Source organism: Neoarius graeffei, chromosome 4, assembly GCF_027579695.1.
Source record: "Neoarius graeffei isolate fNeoGra1 chromosome 4, fNeoGra1.pri, whole genome shotgun sequence".
In the NCBI taxonomy this organism is placed as follows: Eukaryota; Metazoa; Chordata; class Actinopteri; order Siluriformes; family Ariidae; genus Neoarius; species Neoarius graeffei.
In genome coordinates this window covers 109,289,221-109,310,841 of record NC_083572.1, presented here as the reverse complement: position 1 = coordinate 109,310,841, position 21,621 = coordinate 109,289,221, and the positions used below count along the sequence as shown (strand labels likewise).

Below are 21,621 nucleotides of genomic sequence, written 5' to 3'. Positions count from 1 at the left end.
AAAGAAAAAATCCGAGTCCTCATCTCCAATTTACGAGTCCGAATGCAGTTAATGCACGAGTTGAAGTCCAAGTCTGAGTCATCAGTGCTCAAGTCCAAGTCAAGTCACAAGTCCTTAAAATTAGGGCACGAGTCGGACTCGAGTCCGAGTCCTGGACTCGAGTACTACAAGCCTGGTCTGGTCATATCGAAACTATCGTGTACATCAAGCCAACAAACACCGGCCTCCTTCTAGAGTATGAAAGTCACATTGACGACCACAATAAACAAACAAGGCTTATTTAAAACAATGCTGGACAGAGCCTATTGATTATCGTCTTCATTGTCCTATTTTAACAATGAATGTGACCGTTTAAGGAAAGTTAACATTTTGCTTAGCATTACGCTAATCTGTTTCTGTATGTTTTGACATTGACTTCGCTTACGAACACTCGCTTGATAATGGTGTCCGAGCGACATCGAAACATTGTGTTCTTTTCCTTAATTTTTAGTACACTTTGTTTTTATTAAATCTTCACTTATGTATTCCTCTTATACCATAGAAATCTGCTATTGATTACAACTTATTTATTAAACAATACCACATCATACTTATCAATTTGTAGTTGTATTTAACGTTGTCGAACAGCCAGCGAATCTCCAGAGTGAACCGCATCCATAAGACAACGCCAACTTATCTGGCGTATTCTAATGGTGTTTTTTTTTTTTGCTTTATTCCAGCATAGACAGGTGATAAATGATAACACGTGACACAAATTTATGCATGTTTATTCTGTGAAAAAAAATTCCAAACATAGTTTTTTATCCCCCGCTGGCCGAAAGGCCCGAAGCGGGATTATGTCGTGGCGATAGGGCTGTGCGATATGGGGAAAAATGAATATCCCGATACATTTTCTCCATTTCACGATATACGATATATATCTCGATATATTTAAATCTCCTCTAAAGGAGCCCGTGAAATCTAACTTTTACTCTTTACTGTTTTCACTACAATCCCTGCAGATTAAATAACATTCTTGGTTAACTTTACAGGTGGTTTTCAACAACACATTTTAAATTTTCATGGGCGGCACGGTGGTGTAGTGGTTAGCGCTGTCGCCTCACAGCAAGAAGGTCCTGGGTTCGAGCCCCGGGGCCGGCGAGGGCCTTTCTGTGTGGAGTTTGCATGTTCTCCCCGTGTCCGCGTGGGTTTCCTCCGGGTGCTCCGGTTTCCCCCACAGTCCAAAGACATGCAGGTTAGGTTAACTGGTGACTCTAAATTGACCGTAGGTGTGAATGTGAGTGTGAATGGTTGTCTGTGTCTATGTGTCAGCCCTGTGATGACCTGGTGACTTGTCCAGGGTGTACCCCGCCTTTCGCCCGTAGTCAGCTGGGATAGGCTCCAGCTTGCCTGCGACCCTGTAGAAGGATAAAGCGGCTAGAGATAATGAGATGAGATTTTAAATTTTCATGTTCGTGATTAATCACAATTGAATTGAAATAAGACTATTTTTATTCAACAAAGATGTGGCACAAACTGCAAAAACAATCTTGAAAATTGCAACAAAGGGGCAATACAATACAGAGCTGCTCAGAGCTCAAACCAATAAAGTGCAAGCTCGACACTGAGAAAGACATTTAGCCTAAATAAGAAAAGTGCTCATTCATTAAATTATTTTAAAGAATAGATCTCCAAGCTATTAACCTGACTACTGAGAACCACTGGAACATTCACAATAGAGAGAGAGATTGAGGGAGAGAAGAGAGAGATCTGCAAAACATCATTTTTCTCTTTGCACACTTTTGAACTGAATGTTTTCTGGCTCTGCCTCTCAGATGTGTAGAATTCCGGCTGCTGCCTTTCGTGATGACAGGGTTTTTTTGCACACTTTACAAACTGGCATTTGCTGCTCCACGTCCTCCTCGCGATATCCAAAAAATGCCAGATGACTGACCCCTTATTAGTTCTTTTAGGAACCAATTCTGTTAGGGTTTTGCTGGGATTCGAACCTGGTTCGTTGGTGTGATAATCCAGCAAACCCCCACTAGGCCACCAGGGGGATGACTCAAATGCAGAGGCGTGAGGCGGAAGTAGAAAAAGTATCAAAAGGTTTATTTATACTATATACACTATATACAGGGCAAAACAAAAAAACAAAAACAAAGAGTATAATCCAATACTGGGAAGACAAAGGGAAAAATAAAATATCAAAAGTTCAAAGTCCAAAAAGGAAAAGGCAAAAATGCAAAAGCTCAGAAGATCACAAAAATAAAAATATCCAAAAGGTACAAAACAAAAGCCAAAAAACCAGAAAAGCAAAGTACAAAACAAAGAACACGGTACAGAGGAAACTGGAGATAAACATAACAGCACAAAGACTCCATGACAAGAGGACTGAACTAAGGGGGTATAAATACACAAACTAATTAAGGACACAGGTGAAGATAATTACGACTAAACAGGCAATTAACAAAAACACAAAACACAGGAACAGTGGCGGCCTCTAGAGGCCAAAATAAACATGACATGAAAAGGAAATAACAGCGGCCTCTAGAGGCCAAAACAGTCCAAGTCCTAACAAATTCGTCCGCTTCCATTTTTAATTTGTCGCTGAAATTGACAGAGCTTACACGGTAGCCTATGCAGCACCAGCGATTGCACGAGCTGAGTCAGCATTGTAAACCGAAACCAGGAAATCTTCCCGCCGGCAGTGTTGCCAGATACTGCTGACGTTTTCCAGCCCAAAATATGTTCAAAACCTGCCAAAACGCACTTAAAACCGCCCAATCTGGCAACACAACCGAAACTAGAAAATCTTCCCGGAAGTTCCTTTCAGCACCGAGATGTCGCCCGGGATTGGTTGGCGAGTGCGTGACATTATTGTTTTCATTACCCTTAGGCAGCCTCTCACGTTACTTCCTGAGGGACAGGGAGAAAACCACCGGGAAATGTTTTAAACAAACCCAACAAACACGAAACGAACGCAAGTCGGAAGATAACCATAAAATACTCGATAGTTACGATATAATAATTTTATGTATCGCACACAGAATTTTCGGCGATATATCGAGTATATTCGATATATCGCACAGCCCTGCGTGGCGGTTTTCGTCTGTCTGTCCGTCCGTCCCGGGAAGAGTGCTCACCTTCTGAAATCAACTCCTCTCACAATTTTTGGAGGAATTTCACGAAACTTGGCAGGATTCTTTGTTATATGTTGGTAATATGCATATTGTAATTTCGTTCAATTCAGTCTGATTTTACCAGAGTTACAGCCCTTAATTCACAAAATTATACTTTGACAATTTCATGAAAGTGTGCTTGCCTTCTGACCTCAACTCCTTTCATAATTTGTGGAGGAATTTCACCAAACTTGGCAAAAGGCCTTGTTATATGTTGGTAGTACGCATATTGTTATTTTGTTCAATTCGGTCACATTTTCCCAGAGTTACAGCCCTTGATTTACAACCTTGTACTTTCACAATTTCATGAAGGTGTGTTTTCCTTCTGACATCATCAACTCTTCTCACAATTTGTGGACGAATTTCTCGAAGCTTGGCAAAAGGCCTTGTTATATGATGGTAATATGCATATTGTGATTTAATTTCGTTTGTGAAAATTTTACCAGAGTTTTGACCCTTGATTAAATAACTTGTACTTTGACAATTTCATGAGGGTGGACGTTCTTCTGAAATCAACTCCTCTCACAATCTGTGGAGGAATTTCACCAAACTTGGCAAAAGGCTTTGTTATATGACCATTATACGCAGATTGAAATTTCATTTCATTTGGGCAGATTTTCCCAGAGTTATGCCCTTGATTATTAACAAACTTGTACTTTGGCAATTTCATCAAGGTGTGCTTGCTTTCTGAAATCAACTTCCCTTACAATTTTTATCCCCCGCTGGCCGAAAGGCCCAAAGGGGGATTATGTCGTGGCGATGTCCATCCGTCCGTCCATCCCGGGAAGGGTGCTCACCTTCTGAAATCAACTCCTCTCACAATTTTTGGAGGAATTTCACGAAACTTGGTAGGATTCTTTGTTTTATGATGGTTGCAATTTTGTTCAATTCAGTCGCATTTTACCAGAGTTATGGCCGAGTTGCCAGCGGGGGATATTGTGCTCTCAGAGCATTCTTGTTGAAACATTTCGTCTATCAACAGACAATTTAAAGTTAACGAACAGTGATTTCTTGGTATACAGGTATACACTACCTGGCTAAAAAAAACCTGCACACTCTTCATATTTCATTAGCCTTTAGCTTGAGTAAGGCGTGCATTTGCTGTAGCATTGTGTCAACAATTGATTCGACATTACAACATTTATTTCCATCCAGATTTGCATTAAGTTTTGGCCGAGATCTTGTCTTGATGACTAGAGAGTGGAACCACTCCATAAAGTCATTCAGCACATTCAGGTCGTCAGCTGACTTCATTTTCTTGCCCCATAACATTGTTGAGCCTCGACTTGACCACAGCAACCCCAGATCATCACACTGCCTCCAGAGGCTTGTACAGTGGACACTATGCATGATGGGGGCATCGCTTCATGAGCTTCCCTTCTTACCCTGACACGCCCATCACTCAGGAATAGGGTCAATCTGGACTCATCAGACCACATGACCTTTATCCATTGCTCCAGAGTCCAATCTCCCGAGCAAATTGAAGCCTTTTCTTCTGATTAGTCTCACTAACAAGTGGTTTTCTGATGGACACACAGCTGTTTAGTCCCAATCCTGTGAGTTCTTATCACATTGTGAGTGTGGAAATGGTCTTAATTTCACTATTAAACATAGCCATAAGTTCTGTTGTCCATGTTCTATGATTTGACTTCATCAAGTGTTTAAGTGATCTCTGATCACGCTCAGTCAAGATTTTTTCCGACCACATTTCTTCCACGAAGTTGACAGTTCATTACTATCCTTCCAGGATCTAATAATGCTTTGAAAAGTTCTTCACTCAATTCCAGTCATTTCAGCAATCACCCTAGTTGTTTTCTTTGCTTGATTCAGGCTAATAATTTGACCTTCTGAAACACAGTAACACCTTTTCCACGATCATGGGATACGTTTTCTGATATGGTTGTTTAAAAAAAGAGAATCTACTCACTGCATCAGTTATGGTTTGCTTATACACTTAAAAAAAATTGAAAGCCATTTCAAAGCAAGTTTGCCAGAGTTTGAGAAAATCATGGTTGTGTTTGAGGAGTGGCAGGGTGAAGAACTCAGGCACAGACTTTAGTACTGAAACACGTCACGGTTTAATGATAAGTGTTAGCTGCTGGAGAGAAGATCGGTTAAGACGACTAACGACAACGTGGAGATAATGGAACCTCAAGACCATGTTTAAAAAACATCAGTAAACATCATCTTGTAAGGAATTTAAAAAACAAATCAGTGTTGTGCTGTTAAAGGAAAACAATCAACAATATTATTAACCTGAAAAGTAGATGATGGTTAAACACTGTGTGTGGTATGACAGGAATGCTAGCAGAACAGTTTACAGTGGACGGCCCGAAACTCCACCTGTACACCTCATCCACTCAGCACTGGGCCAAACTGATGAACTGGCAGCACACAACCATGTACCTGTTCTTCGGCCTGGCTGGAGCCACGTCACTCGCCGTCCACAGCACCAGCGCAGTGCCTCTGGCTTTAGATCGCTTACTGCTGGGCCTCGCTTTCTTCAACGAAGGTAAATCAGTTAAAGACTTGGTGTGGGAACTTATTAATGATCTTGGATAATTAGCTCACTCTGATCATATAGAGTCGGGTGTTTAAGTTAAAATACAAGTTTTTAAAATGGTTCAGTACTTCTGTATAAAACTGATTCGGGGGCGTGGCTATATACGTGTCATTCTAGAATTCGGGGTACATTTCACGTCTTCGAGATAAACCTTTTGTTATTTTCCACAAAAGAAATCTTTATTGAATCAGTTTTGAACAATAATGCAAATTATGACAAACTTTCAAGAACAGCGATGCTCGATATACATTTTAGACCCAATTTATCCATAAAACATTAACTAAACAACTCCCACCCCTCCCCCCACATGATTAGCCATCTTCAACTCCTGATTCATCCATTCAACTCCAATAAACAGGAAGTCAAACAATCTGGTTTTTTGGGGGGCTTTTTCTATTCACTGTTATAAAATCAGTTGCATGGAAAGTCTATTTTCTGTATTATGTGAAATTTCAGTCATAAAAAATATATTTTTTATCTGTCCCAATGTTCTTGTCAACTCTGTTAACTGTGTTATACATTACCGTTCAAAAGTTTGGGGTCACTTTGAAATGTCCTTATTTTTGAAAGAAAAGCACTGTTCTTTTCAATGAAGATCACTTTAAACTAATCAGAAATCCACTCTATACATTGCTAATGTGGTAAATGACTATTCTAGCTGCAAATGTCTGGTTTTTGGTGCAATATCTCCATAGGTGTATAGAGGCCCATTTCCAGCAACTCTCACTCCAGTGTTCTAATGGTACAATGTGTTTGCTCATTGCCTCAGAAGGCTAATGGATGATTAGAAAACCCTTGTACAATCATGTTAGCACAGCTGAAAACAGTTGAGCTCTTTAGAGAAGCTATAAAACTGACCTTCCTTTGAGCAGATTGAGTTTCTGGAGCATTACATTTGTGGGGTCGATTAAATGCTCAAAATGGCCAGAAAAATGTCTCGACTATAATTTCTATTCATTTTACAACTTATGGTGGTAAATAAAAGTGTGACTTTTCATGGAAAACACAAAATTGTCTGGGTGACCCCAAACTTTTGAACGGTAGTGTAAATCTGTATAAAATCTACAAAAGACTTTTAATAATACGCATGATACCTGCACCGAGAGATGTCACTTCCTCTGGCAGGAAACTTCAGAAAGGCAGCGAGGTAGAGTGTGTTACATTTCTTCTCTCGTTAATTTGAACAAAATGTTTAGGGTTTTACACCAACAGTAGATTAATTATGCGTCAACTCTGTTACTGTGATATCAGAGTGAATCTCTCACTCGTTTTTTGAAAAATAATAATATGATTAAAATCCATAAAATTCTGTTTATTTATTTATTTATTTATTTATTATACATGCCGTGTGGTAGCTAGTTTGAGGTTAGCATGTGGAGTTAAGACACAAAATGGTGGGAAATGTCAACTTTTATCGTCAGTCCTGTGAATGGATTGCCCAGTTGAACAATAACTAACAGAGTTGACGCTTGAAATGTACCCACAATTATAGGATGGGCTGTATGGGGCGGGGCTCGGGTTTGTGATGTCACAAAATAGGATCTGATATGCAAATTATTAATTAGTTCATGATGAAAGCACAGTACCGACACTGGACCTCAGTGCTGAGCTACCATAGCTAGCGGAACAAAATCGTGGTTGCTATAGTAGCAGGTTTGTCTACGGTTAGACGAATAAATCTGGAATGCTTTTTTTATTTGGTGCATAACTACATTTGGTGCAGTTTTACGTAACTCCATCTTCAGTACACGTAGATATAGGGTTGCGTTTTATATTTATACGCAAACATTTCCCTCCAGGAACACATCTGAGATCGCGTTTGTGTTGAAAGTCGTCTGATTTGTGGTTGCGTGCAGGGATTTGTATGCGTTTTGTAGCTAGCTACTTTATTTTCTACACTAGCCTGGTGCTAAGAGTGAAACCATGGCAACCAGTAGTAAACTAAAGATAGCCACGCCTACTATCTTGCAGCAAAAAATCACTCGAAATTCCTTTCAAGTGACAATCTAAATTAATTAATTGATTAACGTGAGGTAGTTTATTAGCAGGTAATTAGATATTACATTTAGAGACGTTCCTTTGTGATTTATTAGTTTATTGGATCAAATATGTAATATATACAAGTGTAATGTATACAAGTCTTGTGCTGTGTTCAGAGGAAACAGGAAGTGTAACATTAGGCTAAATGTCTGCTTCCTTTACAGGATTCCTGTTCCTCTATCACCTGCATGGCAGAGACATGCTGGATGTCCACGTGCACATGCTCCTGCTGTATGCCGTGTTCGGAGGAGCTCTCATCTGCCTGCTGGAGGTCTTCCACAGAGGAAACGTCCTGCTGGAGCTCTTACGCGCCGCGCTCTGTCTGCTCCAGGGCAGCTGGTTCTGGCAGGTCTAGGAAAACTTTTTTTTTTTTTAAATCACAGCTTTACTCGTATATTAATGCACTCGTTTTAATATGTTATAATTTCTGTAGTAACAGCTCATTCACAGGTACTTGGATTGCCACATGAAATAAGCCTTATATTAAACTGATTGAAAAATATATAAGGAGATGTCTCCAGTGTGTGAGCGCTTTGTAACACTCGGAGATGAAGCTCTGGGACGTTCTTTAATAATTAAAAATAGTAAATGTTGTCATTGCTGCAAAAAAAGATGCTGCTACAGGAAAATAATGAACTCAAGGTCGTGTTCGGGATCAGTCCACAGTCTGATTGGTTCTATACAGTGGTGCTTGAAAGTTTGTGAACCCTTTAGAATTTTCTATATTTCTGAATAAATATGACCTAAAACATCATCAGATTTTCACACAAGTCCTAAAAGTAGATAAAGAGAACCCAGTTAAACAAATGAGACAAAAATATTATACGTGGTCATTTATTTATTGAGGAAAATGATCCAATATTACATATCCATGAGTGGCAAAAGTATGTGAACCTTTGCTTTCAGCATCTGCTGTGACCCCCTTGTGCAGCAATAACTGCAAATAAACGTTTCCAGTAACTGTTGATCAGTCCTGCACACCGGCTTGGAGGAATTTTAGCCCGTTCCTCCGTACAGAACAGCTTCAACTCCGGGATGTTGGTGGGTTTCCTCACATGAACTGCTCGCTTCAGGTCCTTCCACAACATTTGGATTGGATTAAGGTCAGGACTTTGACTTGGCCATTCCAAAACATTAACTTTATTCTTCTTTAACCATTCTTTGGTAGAATGACTTGTGTGCTTAGGGTCATTGTCTTGCTGCATGACCCACCTTCTCTTGAGATTCAGTTCATGGACAGATGTCCTGACATTTTCCTTGGTATAATTCAGAATTCATTGTTCCATCAGTGATGGCAAGCCGTCCTGGCCCAGATGCAGCAAAACAGGCCCAAACCATGATACTACCACCACCATGTTTCACAGATGGGATAAGGTTCTTATGCTGGAATGCAGTGTTTTCTTTTCTCCAAACATAACACTTCTCATTTAAACCAAAAAGTTCTATTTTGGTCTCATCCGTCCACAAAACATTTTTCCAACAGCCTTCTGGCTTGTCCACGTGATCTTTAGCAAACTGCAGACGAGCAGCAATGTTCTTTTTGGAGAGCAGTGGCTTTCCCCTTGCAACCCTGCCATGCACACCATTGTTGTTCAGTGTTCTCCTGATGATGGACTCATGAACATTAACATTAGCCAATGTGAAAGAGGCCTTCAGTTGCTTAGAAGTTACCCTGAGGTCCTTTGTGACCTCGCCGACTATTACATGCCTTGCTCTTGGAGTGATCTTTGTTGGCTGACCACTCCTGGGGAGGGTAACAATGGTCTTGAATTTCCTCCATTTGTACACAATCTGTCTGACTGTGGATTGGTGGAGTCCAAACTCTTTAGAGATGATTTTGTAACCTTTTCCAGCCTGATGAGCATCAACAACGCTTTTTCTGAGGTCCTCAGAAATCTCCTTTGTTCGTGCCATGATACACTTCCACAAACATGTGTTGTGAAGATCAGACTTTGATAGATCCCTGTTCTTTAAATAAAACAGGGTGCCCACTCACACCTGATTGTCATCCCATTGATTGAAAACACCTGACTCTAATTTCACCTTCAAATTAACTGCTAATCCTAGAGGTTCACATACTTTTGCCACTCACAGATATGTAATATTGGATAATTTTCCTCAATAAATAAATGACCAAGTATAATATTTTTGTCTCATTTGTTTAACTGGGTTCTCTTTATCTACTTTTAGGACTTGTGTGGCAATCTGATGATGTTTTAGGTCATATTTATGCAGAAATATAGAAAATTCTAAAGGGTTCACAAACTTTCAAGCACCACTGTAAGAATTGAGGATAAAAGAAAAAATATTTCTTAATGGTACAGGACATTTACTGTAAAATACCAAATAATAGCCGAGTTCCAATTAACCGCCGAGTTCCCTTTAACGGCCGGGTGTACGCGTGTGTTGTGACAAATAAAGGCCGGTTCCGAATACTCGCCGGGGTCTAAAAAAAAAAAAAAAAGCGTCCGAACGTTCTATCTAGAATCTTGAGGCCCAGCACTTTTCTGGTTTCTGGTGTTTAAACGATTTTGCATTGCATAGTTTTCTACCGAAACAATATGAATGAATGAATGAATGAATGAATGAATGAATGAAATTATTTCTATAATACTGTTTACAACATTTTGTTACGTGATAATAAACATGCCATTTCAATGTTATAATCTTGGTCTACCGTAATATTTCTTGAGGAATGCAACTCCGTAACTTTTGACAGATGTCTTAGCCACCCCTTTGGGTATACCCAACGAAAGCCAGCGTGTGTGGTGACATTGAGGACTGCGGGTTTCCAAGGTTGGACTGCTGCTTCTGTTAAACGACCTAAATTGCCGAATGCATGCGTCAAAGCACACACTGAGTTTTATTAAAGACCTTATACCATTTCACTTGCCCTTACCCATTCGGATCTGGAAGACGCTTTACAAAAAAGGTGAGAGCGTTCTAACATGCATTTCAGTCTGCTCGCGGCCAATCTAATCCAAGGGGCCTTTTCAACAAGTAATCTGTCGTGCAAGTTGGGCAGAAGCACGCGTCAGGCAGGCAACATGTAGGCCTACAAGTCAGTAACCTATTCAACTAACTTTCATCCGAACTTTAAGTTTTCTACGGGGTCGAGCCACCGTACCAACTCACTCGGGGAATAGGCTCATATCGGCCAAATAGGGAGACGTCTTGGAGAGAAACGTGATGCAAGATGACAGTATGTAGCCACTGCAGGTCACTTATTTTTCAGCATAAGAAAAAACCCTTTGGTTTGACACTTCGCACCCTAATTATGTTGCTTCAACGTCGCGCCCTCCATGCAATTTCAGATTGACAGACATCGCGAAGCGCAAAGGGTGGAGGCTGCATGGGTGAGGGTGATAGCAAGTGACCATAACTTTGCAGAGTAATTAAATCACAGTGCTGCGCACAGACAATGGTGTGGTTTCTTGATTATTTTGTAAAGCATGCGCTTAACTAGTCATTAACAGGAAAAGGTGTGTGATTTATCCTTTATCCACCCCGACTGTGCCATGCGAAGATGCATTCTGCGTCTTCAAAATTCCCCGAAGTCGGCACCGTGCTATCTGTAATCTAACTCTAAACAAACTGTAAGTTATACTGGTTAAAAGTAGGCCTATCTGAGAATGATTTTTTCCCCGTTTTGAGGTAGATTTTGGGGAAGGTGTTTGTGAAGAAGGAATTAATCACCTGTTCCAAATGGCCGCCTAGTCTCTAATACGCGCCGGGTCTCTTACGTGATTGAGACAAATAATCGCCCGGGCTATTATTTGGTATTTTACGGTATTCATCTTGGAAGTGTCCTTTTGGTTTTACGCACCAAAGAACATCATCAGGCTTCATTAAACACTGGTTTAAAAAAATTAAAACGAACAGTTAAAACCATATTTTTTCACTTTAGATTTTTTTTAGCTAGCTTTTTTTTAGCTTAGCTTATTAACTAGCTACATTTATTTTCATTTTAAAATAATCAAATAATTATTTGATTAATCTAAACAATTAATTAATTGTTTTTAAAAAGTACTTGAATAATTTAAAATTAAATTAATTATTTAATTAATTTAATAAATAATTAGATTTTACTTTTTACTTATTATTATTTTATTATATGATTACTCATTACTTAATAATAATAATAATAATAATAATAATAATATTATTATTATTATTATTATTATTATTATTATTTTGCCTTACATTTAATTTATTTATTATACTATTTACTTAATTATTTTATCCTTTTTTTTGTCACTCGTATTCTTTATTGAATTATTATTCTTTGCCAATTTTAAGTTTTTTAAACTGTAAAACACTTTGCGCTGGAGTTTAAAGGTCATAGGCAAAGGTCAGAGGTGAAACGTAGAATATCAACTTTATTGTCTAGAACGACCCAAAAAGCGAATTCAATCTTCCTAGTGTCTAATTTGCACCCTAAAATTGAATAAAACGGTTAAAATATACTGTTTTGCCCAATTTCCGAAGGTTTGTTTACATCTCACTTATGCGCACTTTCACCGCCAGGGGACCGTCGTCGTGACGTCATTCAAGCCAAACAGACCGGGAGCAGCTCTGTGTTTACTTGCAAACCGAGCACACGTGTACGGACTTTGGTCGTGAGAGGTTGTGTAAAATGTCTGAAAGCGATTTTGAAGTAGGAACTCTCCAAATTGAATATCGAGAGATGAAACCATATATGTATGAACCTCTGGCCGTTGCAAAGCAATCGGTGAATGTGGCTCACTGGTTTGACTGTGCGGCCTCGGAATCGGACAGCGACTCGGCCGACTCTGATTGCGGTGACGCCGGACCTCAACAAGACTCGCGCCCAAACGATTTATCCTGGTAGTTATGATAAATTCTTACTTTCGTCATAATACGAAAGTTATTACGATGTAATAAGAGCCCTTTTGAAGAATAATTAAACCGCCCTCCCTAGTGGATATAGGGAACGATTACTGGACAGTGCGCCAGTAGGCCACATTAGCCTGCTATCCGCGGCATTATACTATTTACATGGATTAAAGTTTTCTGTCGCTACGACGGATTTCTGTCAACTGGGAGCGCTAAAGGTCAATAATGAGAGTGATGCAGATCCGAGGAAAAAAAAGGGGGGGGGTAGGCCCATAGGTCTGACACCGATGTGATTTAGAATTTCACCAAGCTGCTGTGATTGCCTGTTGTTGAACCCTTTCTTGTGCTATGTTTGAGTATATGTAAAGGAATAAGTTGTTGCGCTAGATAGGCATAAATAAATAAATACAGCCTCCGCTACTGCCTAGTCCCGGGGAGGCTCGGCGTAGGCAGCGAGCCGCGGTGCTCGGCTTGAGTTTCGTTTCTATCGGCGGCTCCAGCCCGACTTTGCACGCTTGTAACTCGGCCAGGGGCGGTCCCAGCCTCTCCAAACTTGGCAGCCAGAGACCTCTGCCCTCTCCCCAACGAACCAGCACTGCCAGGGCGGGCCAGCCCCGCGCCTTGGGACGCGATTCACCCCGAGGCGAGCCGCGGCGCTCCAGATCAGTTTCCTTTTAACGGCGGCTCCACTGATGAAACAATCTGGCTGTCCTACTACTAGGCAACTACTTGCGTACTACTAATACTAGGCCTATTGTGTTAGGGTTTTGCTGGGATTCGAACCTGGTTCGTTGGTGTGATGATCCAGCAAACCCCCACTAGGCCACCAGGGGGATGACTCAAATGCAGAGGCGTGAGGCGGAAGTAGAAAAAGTATCAAAAGGTTTATTTATACTATGTACACTATATACAATCCAGGGCAAAAAAAAAAAAAAGAGTATAATCCAAAAGTTCAAAAAGAAAAAGGCAAAAATGCAAAAGCTCAGAAGATCCACAAAACACAGTCACTACTAAATCCAAAAGAAAAGCAAAGTGCAAAACCAAGAACACGGTATAGAGGAAACTGGAGATAAACATAACAGCACAAAGACTCCGTGACAAGAGGACTGAACTCAGGGGTATAAATACACAAACTAATTAAGGACACAGGTGAAGATAATCAGGACAAACAGGCAATTAACAAAAACACAAAACACAGGAACAGTGGCGGCCTCTAGAGGCCAAAATAAACATGACACGAAAAGGAAATAACAGCGGCCTCTAGAGGCCAAAACAGTCCAAGTCCTAACAGGACCCCCCCCCTCTAGGAGCGTCTCCTGACGTTCCCAGGGCGATCCGGATGGGCCGAATGGAAGTCCCGACACAGTTCTTTATCTAGGACATCCCGAGCAGGAACCCAGCAGCGCTCCTCAGGACCATAGCCCTCCCAGTCCACCAGGTATTGCAACCCGCCGCGGACCCGGCGGGAGTCAAGCAGGCGATGCACAGTGAACACAGTCTGCCCCTGGAAGATGCGGGGGGGTGGGGGGTTCCTAGGGGCAGGGGCATACGTAGACGTCAGTACGGGCCGCAACAGGGAAACATGGAAAGTGGGGTTGATCCTCAGAGTCCGGGGCAACTGGAGCCGGTAGGAGACAGGGTTCACCCTGCGCACCACCTTGAAGGGGCCAATGTAGCGAGGAGCAAGCTTGCGGTTCTCCACCCGCAGCGGAAGGTCCTTAGTGGACAGCCAAACCCGCTGCCCAGGGCGGAAAGCGTGTGCAGGTCTTCTATGGCGGTTGGCCTGAGTCTGGTTGGTTCTGGAGGTCTGTATGAGGGTCTTCCTGACCTTGCTCCAGGTCTTGCGACACCGTCTCACATATTGGTTGACCGAGGGCACCCCCGCGTCCTCCTCCTGGTCCGGGAACAGAGGTGGCTGGAACCCGAATTGGCACTGGAATGGCGACAGCTTGGTGGCCGATGACTGCAGGGTGTTGTGGGCGTACTCTGCCCATGGCAGCCAGGTGCTCCACGATGTCGGGTTATCCATAGCCAGGCCTCGCAGGGTGGTTTCCAGGTCCTGGTTGAGCCTCTCCGTCTGACCATTGGACTGTGGGTGAAACCCAGAGGAGAGGCTGGCAGTGGCTCCGATGACCTTGCAGAACCCGTGCCACACTCGGGAGGAGAACTGGGGCCCTCGGTCTGAGACGATGTCCTGTGGAAGACCAAAGACTCGGAAGACATGATTGAACATAAGTTTAGCTGTTTCAAGAGCAGAGGGGAGTTTGCACAGTGGTATGAAGCAGCAGGCCTTGGAGAATCTGTCAACTATGACCAAAATGACCGTGTTACCTTGTGACTCAGGGAGACCTGTGATGAAGTCGACTGCCACGTGGGACCAGGGACGCCAGGGAATGGTCAGAGGATGCAGGAGACCCTGGGGACGCTGTCGTGGGTTCTTGGTTCTGGTGCAAACCTCACAGGACAGGACAAATGACCTTACTTCCTTCTCCATGTTAGGCCACCAGAAGCGTCTTTTCAGGAAGTCCAGGGTCCTCCGAGCTCCCGGGTGGGCGGTGAGAGGGGAAGAGTGACCCCACTGGAGAACCTTGGCCCGGGCTTGATGTGGGACGTACAAGAGGCCCGGTGGCCCCGTCCCAGGACCGGGGTCCTGGCGTTGGGCTCGTCGAACAGCCTCCTCAATACCCCAGCGGACAGGGGCCACAATCCGGGACACCGGGATAATAGGCCCAACTTCATTCTCCCTGTTAGTGGCAGAGAACAGCCTGGACAGTGCGTCAGGTTTGGTGTTCTTGGAGCCGGGGCGGTACGAGAGGGTGAAGTCAAACCGACTGAAAAACAGGGCCCACCTAGCCTGTCGAGGGTTCAGTCTCTTGGCTTGCTGGAGGTACTCCAGGTTCTTGTGGTCAGTCCAAACCAGGAATGGATGTTGTGCTCCCTCCAGCCAGTGCCTCCACTCCTCAAGGGCCAGTTTGACCGCTAGCAGTTCTCGATCCCCCACATCGTACCGGGACTCCGCAGGACTCAGGCGGTGGGAGAAGTAAGCACAGGGGTGCAGCTTTCCTTCCGAACGTTGAGAGAGCACCGCGCCGACACCACTGTCCGAGGCGTCCACCTCCACGATGAATGGTTGGGAGGTGTCTGGGAGGACCAGAATGGGTGCCGTGCAGAAACGGTCCTTGAGGTCTTTGAATGCCTTTTCTGCCTGAGGAGACCAGACATAAGATCCAACTGTCCTTTTGGTGAGGTCTGACATGGGTGCTGCCACAGAACTGAAGTTCCTGATGAACTTGCGGTAGAAGTTAGCGAATCCTAAGAACCGCTGAACCTCCTTAACGGACTTGGGAGTAGGCCAATCCCGGACGGCCAGGGTCTTGGCAGGGTCCATTTGGAGTTGGCCTGTCCGTACAATAAATCCCAGAAAGGAGACCTCGGGAACATGAAATTCGCATTTCTGGGCCTTGGCGAACAGATTGTTCTGTAGCAGCCTCTGGAGAACCTGGCGGACATGGTGGCGGTGCTCCTGCACGGTCTTGGAGATGATAAGGATGTCGTCAAGGTAGACAAAAACGTACAGGTTAATCATGTCCCTTAAGACGTCGTTGATTAGGGCCTGAAAAACAGCTGGTGCGTTGGTGAGTCCGAAGGGCATCACCTGGTATTCGTAGTGCCCAGACGGGGTGTTAAAAGCAGTCTTCCACTCGTCTCCCTGTCGGATACGGATGAGGTGGTATGCGTTCCGTAGGTCCAACTTGGTGAAGACGGTGGCGCCTTGGAGCAGGTCGAAAGCAGTGGACATCAGCGGAAGGGGATATCGGTTGCGCACAGTGATCTTGTTCAGGCCCCTGTAGTCAATACATGGTCGGAGCCCCCCATCCTTCTTGCCGACAAAGAAGAAGCCGGCACCAGCAGGTGAGGTGGAGGGTCGAATGAACCCAGAGACCAGGGCGTCTTTGAGGTATTCCTCCATGGCCTTGCGTTCTGGCTGAGAGAGGGAAAACAGTCTGCCACGAGGAGGGGTAGTCCCAGGGAGCAAGTCGATGGCACAGTTGTAGGCCCGGTGCGGAGGAAGAACGGCGGCCCTGCTCTTGCTGAATACCTCCTTGAGATCCCAGTACTCTGTGGGAACTTGAGATAACTCGGTGAGATCAGGGGGCTCGGCAGGAGACACAGGAGAGCTAGAGAGAAGACAAGAGGCATGGCATGCAGGGCCCCATTCCACAACCTGGCTTGTTACCCAGTCTATGCGAGGGTTGTGGCGAGTAAGCCAAGGAAGGCCTAGAATAACTGGGAACTCAGGTGAAGGAATCAGGTGCAGGGATACTTCTTCCTTGTGACCTTGAGACTGGAGGAAGACTGGAGAAGTAACTTGGGTGACTCTTCCATCACCTAACGCTTGGCCATCGAGGGCAGACACAGACAGAGGGACTTCAAGAGGTGCAGTAGGTATATTGATGCTTTGGGTGAAGTGAATATCCATAAAGTTCCCAGCCGCCCCTGAGTCTATCAAAGCTTGACAAGAGTGGACAGACTCACCCCAGGAGATGGAGACCGGGATGTAGATTCCTTGGCCAGGGAGTCCGGGAGAGAGGGTAGGCCCCGTCACAACCCTCCCTCGGCTGGACGGGGCGGTCCTTTTCCCAAGAGTTCGGGACATGATGCTCGGAAGTGACCAGGCTTGCCACAGTAGATGCAGCACTTATCCCTCCTTCTGCGCTCCCTCTCAGATGCGGAGAGGCGAGTACGACCCACTTGCATGGGTTCTGGACAGTCACTGAAGGAGGTAGATGGTTTCCAGGTAGAGGTAGGGAGGCTGGGGGGGCTCAAGGTTTGGTGGCGTTCTCTCATCCTGTTGTCCAGACGAATAGCATGTGAGATGAGGGTTTCGAGGTCACTTGGGCATCCAATAGAGGCCAGACCGTCCTTGATGGGGTCAGACAGACCATGGTGGAAGGCTGACACCAGGGCAGTCTCGTTCCATCCACTTACTGCTGCGAGCGTTCGGAACGAGATGGCGTAATCTGCGACGCTTCCTCCTTGCCGGATGGACATGAGCTTTCGGGCTGCGTCGGTACTGATGTCTGTCTGACCGAAGACCCGAAGCATCTCTTCAGAGAACAGCTGGAAATCAAGGCACTCAGGTCCCTGTCTTTGCCAGATAGCAGTAGCCCAGGCTCGCGCCTTACCAGCTAATAAGGTGATCACAAAGGCAATCTTGCGGCGATCCGTAGTGTAGGTGGTAGGCTGAAGCTCAAAGGTGAGTTGACACTGGGTAAGGAACTCTCGGCACTCACTGTGCTTGCCGTCATACCTCTGTGGTGTAGGAAGGCTGGGTTCGCGAGGTGAAGAAGGCAGCATGGCAGGAGGCACTGGAGCAGGAGCTGGATCAGGATGAGGAGATGCAGGCAGAGATGTCAGCTGTGCCAGGGTTTTCCCAATTTGCTGAAGCAGTTCCTCGTGGCGAGCAAGGGCCTCACGTTGGCTGGTGAGCGTACGTCCATGAGCGTCCATGGTCGCTCCGAAGCGTGTCAAAGCTGCCATAATTCCCTGAAGGTTGGCCGGGTAGACAGTTGAAGCAGCCTCTGCTGAGTCGGTCATGACGGAGTCTTTCTGTTAGGGTTTTGCTGGGATTCGAACCTGGTTCGTTGGTGTGATGATCCAGCAAACCCCCACTAGGCCACCAGGGGGATGACTCAAATGCAGAGGCGTGAGGCGGAAGTAGAAAAAGTATCAAAAGGTTTATTTATACTATGTACACTATATACAATCCAGGGCAAAAAAAAAAACAAAGAGTATAATCCAAAAGTTCAAAAAGAAAAAGGCAAAAATGCAAAAGCTCAGAAGATCCACAAAACACAGTCACTACTAAATCCAAAAGAAAAGCAAAGTGCAAAACCAAGAACACGGTATAGAGGAAACTGGAGATAAACATAACAGCACAAAGACTCCGTGACAAGAGGACTGAACTCAGGAGTATAAATACACAAACTAATTAAGGACACAGGTGAAGATAATCAGGACAAACAGGCAATTAACAAAAACACAAAACACAGGAACAGTGGCGGCCTCTAGAGGCCAAAATAAACATGACACGAAAAGGAAATAACAGCGGCCTCTAGAGGCCAAAACAGTCCAAGTCCTAACATATTGTAGTAATAATAATAATAATAATAATGATATTTGCTTATTGAAAGGCGATCAGGTGAAAAATCTAAACAGCCCTGTTGAAGCCACAGCAAGATCTATGCTATTAAGCCTTTTGTAGGTTAAACAGGCTTCGGCAGACAATGTTCTGGAAAGGCTGTGTTTTTCTTTGGTTTGATTAGCCTACGATTTAATCTTTAAACATTATGGTTTCAGCAGTTCGCTTAAACATTGGAGGCTGCAGAGTCGGGCTGCAAGATTTCCCGGCACTTGTTTAAGATGCCAAACTTCATAGTAAGGAGAAAATAATTCCACAGTTTAGTGCCTCGTCAGTCTCAAAAATTAATAGTGAAGGACCAATGCGAATTAAGTCCCAAAAAAACATCTCGTAAGCCTATATTTTACATTTTCAAAAAGTCCGGAATTGGAAGTCGGTCAGTGGAGTGTAATGAAGTGTCTCATTCACTAAACACAAAAGGTCGGAAAACAGTGGAGAAAACAGCGATTGCTTAAATAGGCTACTAATGGTTTACATTAGTAATTTAATGTATGTGACAAATAAATTCATTGATTAAATAGATAAAGAAGCGAATACTCCGAAGCTCAAAATTCAGGAAAGTGGCTCCGGTGTCGCAAGTGCACAAGAACAGTTATTTGAAAGTTAACCTAATGAATTTGTGCGTGTGCGTGCGATTTAATGAAGAACTGGGACAATTGGCATTCGGTGAAAGATTCACACCTCTGACTCATTATATTCGTGTGCGCCCTCTCGCCCACTGTTGCTTCGTTTTCCCGATTTACACGAGTGTCTGAAGATGGAGTTTTCAGAAATCTCCACTCTGCCCAGAGTTTGCAAAAGTAGCTGTTTTCAGTGACTGAAACCTCCGTATAGGTGTGAATGAGAGGTGCAACCGAATAAATAAATATGCGTCTTTTTTAATATGTAGTGAAAATTCATTATGTCTGATAATTATAACTATTCTTTTAAGTTCGTTTCTTAAGACACGTATTTTTACGTATGTTACCTCGCTTGTTGACAGTTTCGGCGAACACTTCCGCCTTCTTCAAAACAGTCACCAGATGTTGAGTGGTGACGTGCCTTATCAGCTGATGTTACTCTATGGAGGCGTGAACGTCCCGCCCTATACTATTACATTTCATTTCCACGTCCACATATTTCCAATACAGAGGTACAATCTACAGACAGAAAGAGGGATTTGCAATGGGGGACCCGCTATCTGCCACTCTATGCAACTTTTTTATGGAGGATCTGGAAACCCGAGCCATAGAAACAGCACCGGATGACTGCAAACCTATCTTCTGGAAAAGATACGTTGATGACATTCTTGAAATAATCAAAACAGGTCACACACAACAATTCACAGATCATCTAAACTCCATAGACAAGACAGGCAACATCAAATTCACACACGAAGAGGAAACGGACAAGACAATAGCATTTCTGGACCTAAAAATACACCACACAGAAGAAGGGAACATCAGAATTACAACATACAGAAAACCTACACATACCGACCAATATCTTCTCTGGACATCTGAACATCCCATCGCACACAAAATGTCAGTAATCAGAACACTATACGACCGAACACAGAACATCACGGAGGAGAAAGACAGACAGGAGGAGGAACAACACATCCAACAGGCATTAAAAAACTGCCAATATCCACTGTGGGCAATTCGAAAAGGAAAATCACAGACACAAAAAAAGGAAAGAAACAAACAAACAAGAAAAAACACAGAAAAAACAAACCGGGGCTTTGTCACATTACCATACATAAAAGGAGTTACAGAACGCATCCAACGATCCATGAGGAAATACCACATCAACACCCCGGTCAAACCATACAAGAACCTCCGACAGCTGCTAGTTCACTCCAAAGATAAAATACAACTGGACAATAAATGCAATGTCATATATGAAATCCCTTGCCGGTCATGTAATAAAGTCTATATTGGTGAAACGGGCAGATGCTTCCACACTCGCAGGAAAGAACACCAATTAGAATGTGAAAAAGAAACAACAAAAAGACTCACAAGATCCGAAAAACAAAAAGCAAGCCAAGAAAACTTAAAATCAGCCATTTCAGACCACTGCAAACGACAAAATCATATTATGAATTGGGAAGAGGCCAGAGTCATTCGCGCTGAAGAGAATAGATATCAGCGTTGGATTTTGGAGGCAGTGGAGATACGTAAGCGGGCGCAGAGGACGATGAACCGGGATGAGGGAGCGTACGCGCTGTCGCACACCTGGAGCGCAGTCCTGGGCCAGCGACCTGACAGCAGGAGGCGTGAACTACCTGTCAAATTGGGCGGGACGTTCATGCCTCCATAGAGTAACATCAGCTGATAAGGCACGTCACCACTCAAGATCTGGTGACTGTTTTGAAGAAGGCGGAAGTGTTCGCCGAAACTGTCAACAAGCAAGGTAACATACGTAAAAATACGTGTCTTAAGAAACGAACTTAAAAGAATAGAAAATGCGTCTTTTTTATCCGGCTACATGTAGGCTATCACTGCGCAAAGCCTCTAATGTTGAAATGGTAGTAATATTTGTTAAAATAATAGTAGGCTAATTTCCACATTAATTGGTAAAATGGCCCAAGGGATGTGATGGGGGGGGGGGGGGGGGATGGCCGTTTTATAAGGGGGATGATTTGAGATTTTTATTTCAGAAGGGGGATGCCTCCCCCTACATCCCCCCCCCAACTCGAGTACTGCGTATAAGGCCATATTTCACCGGACACAGGCCCTTCGATTTCCATCACTAGAGCGCGTCAAATTACTTTCGGTTTTGCCAGCATGGACGCGCTTCTTTTAAATGAAGGCACA

The 21,621-nt window shown here is 43.8% G+C and overlaps 1 protein-coding gene across 1 annotated transcript in view; it reads left to right on the top strand.

Annotated features, from left to right (window-relative positions):
* Window positions 1–21,621, top strand: part of tmem45a (transmembrane protein 45a) — a 49,988-nt gene that overhangs the window by 18,383 nt on the left and 9,984 nt on the right. Inside the window, exons 3-4 of the mRNA XM_060920147.1 lie at window positions 5,461–5,673; window positions 7,929–8,113. Coding sequence (XP_060776130.1) covers window positions 5,461–5,673; window positions 7,929–8,113 — 398 coding nt within the window. The remainder of the gene's footprint in view (window positions 1–5,460; window positions 5,674–7,928; window positions 8,114–21,621) is intronic.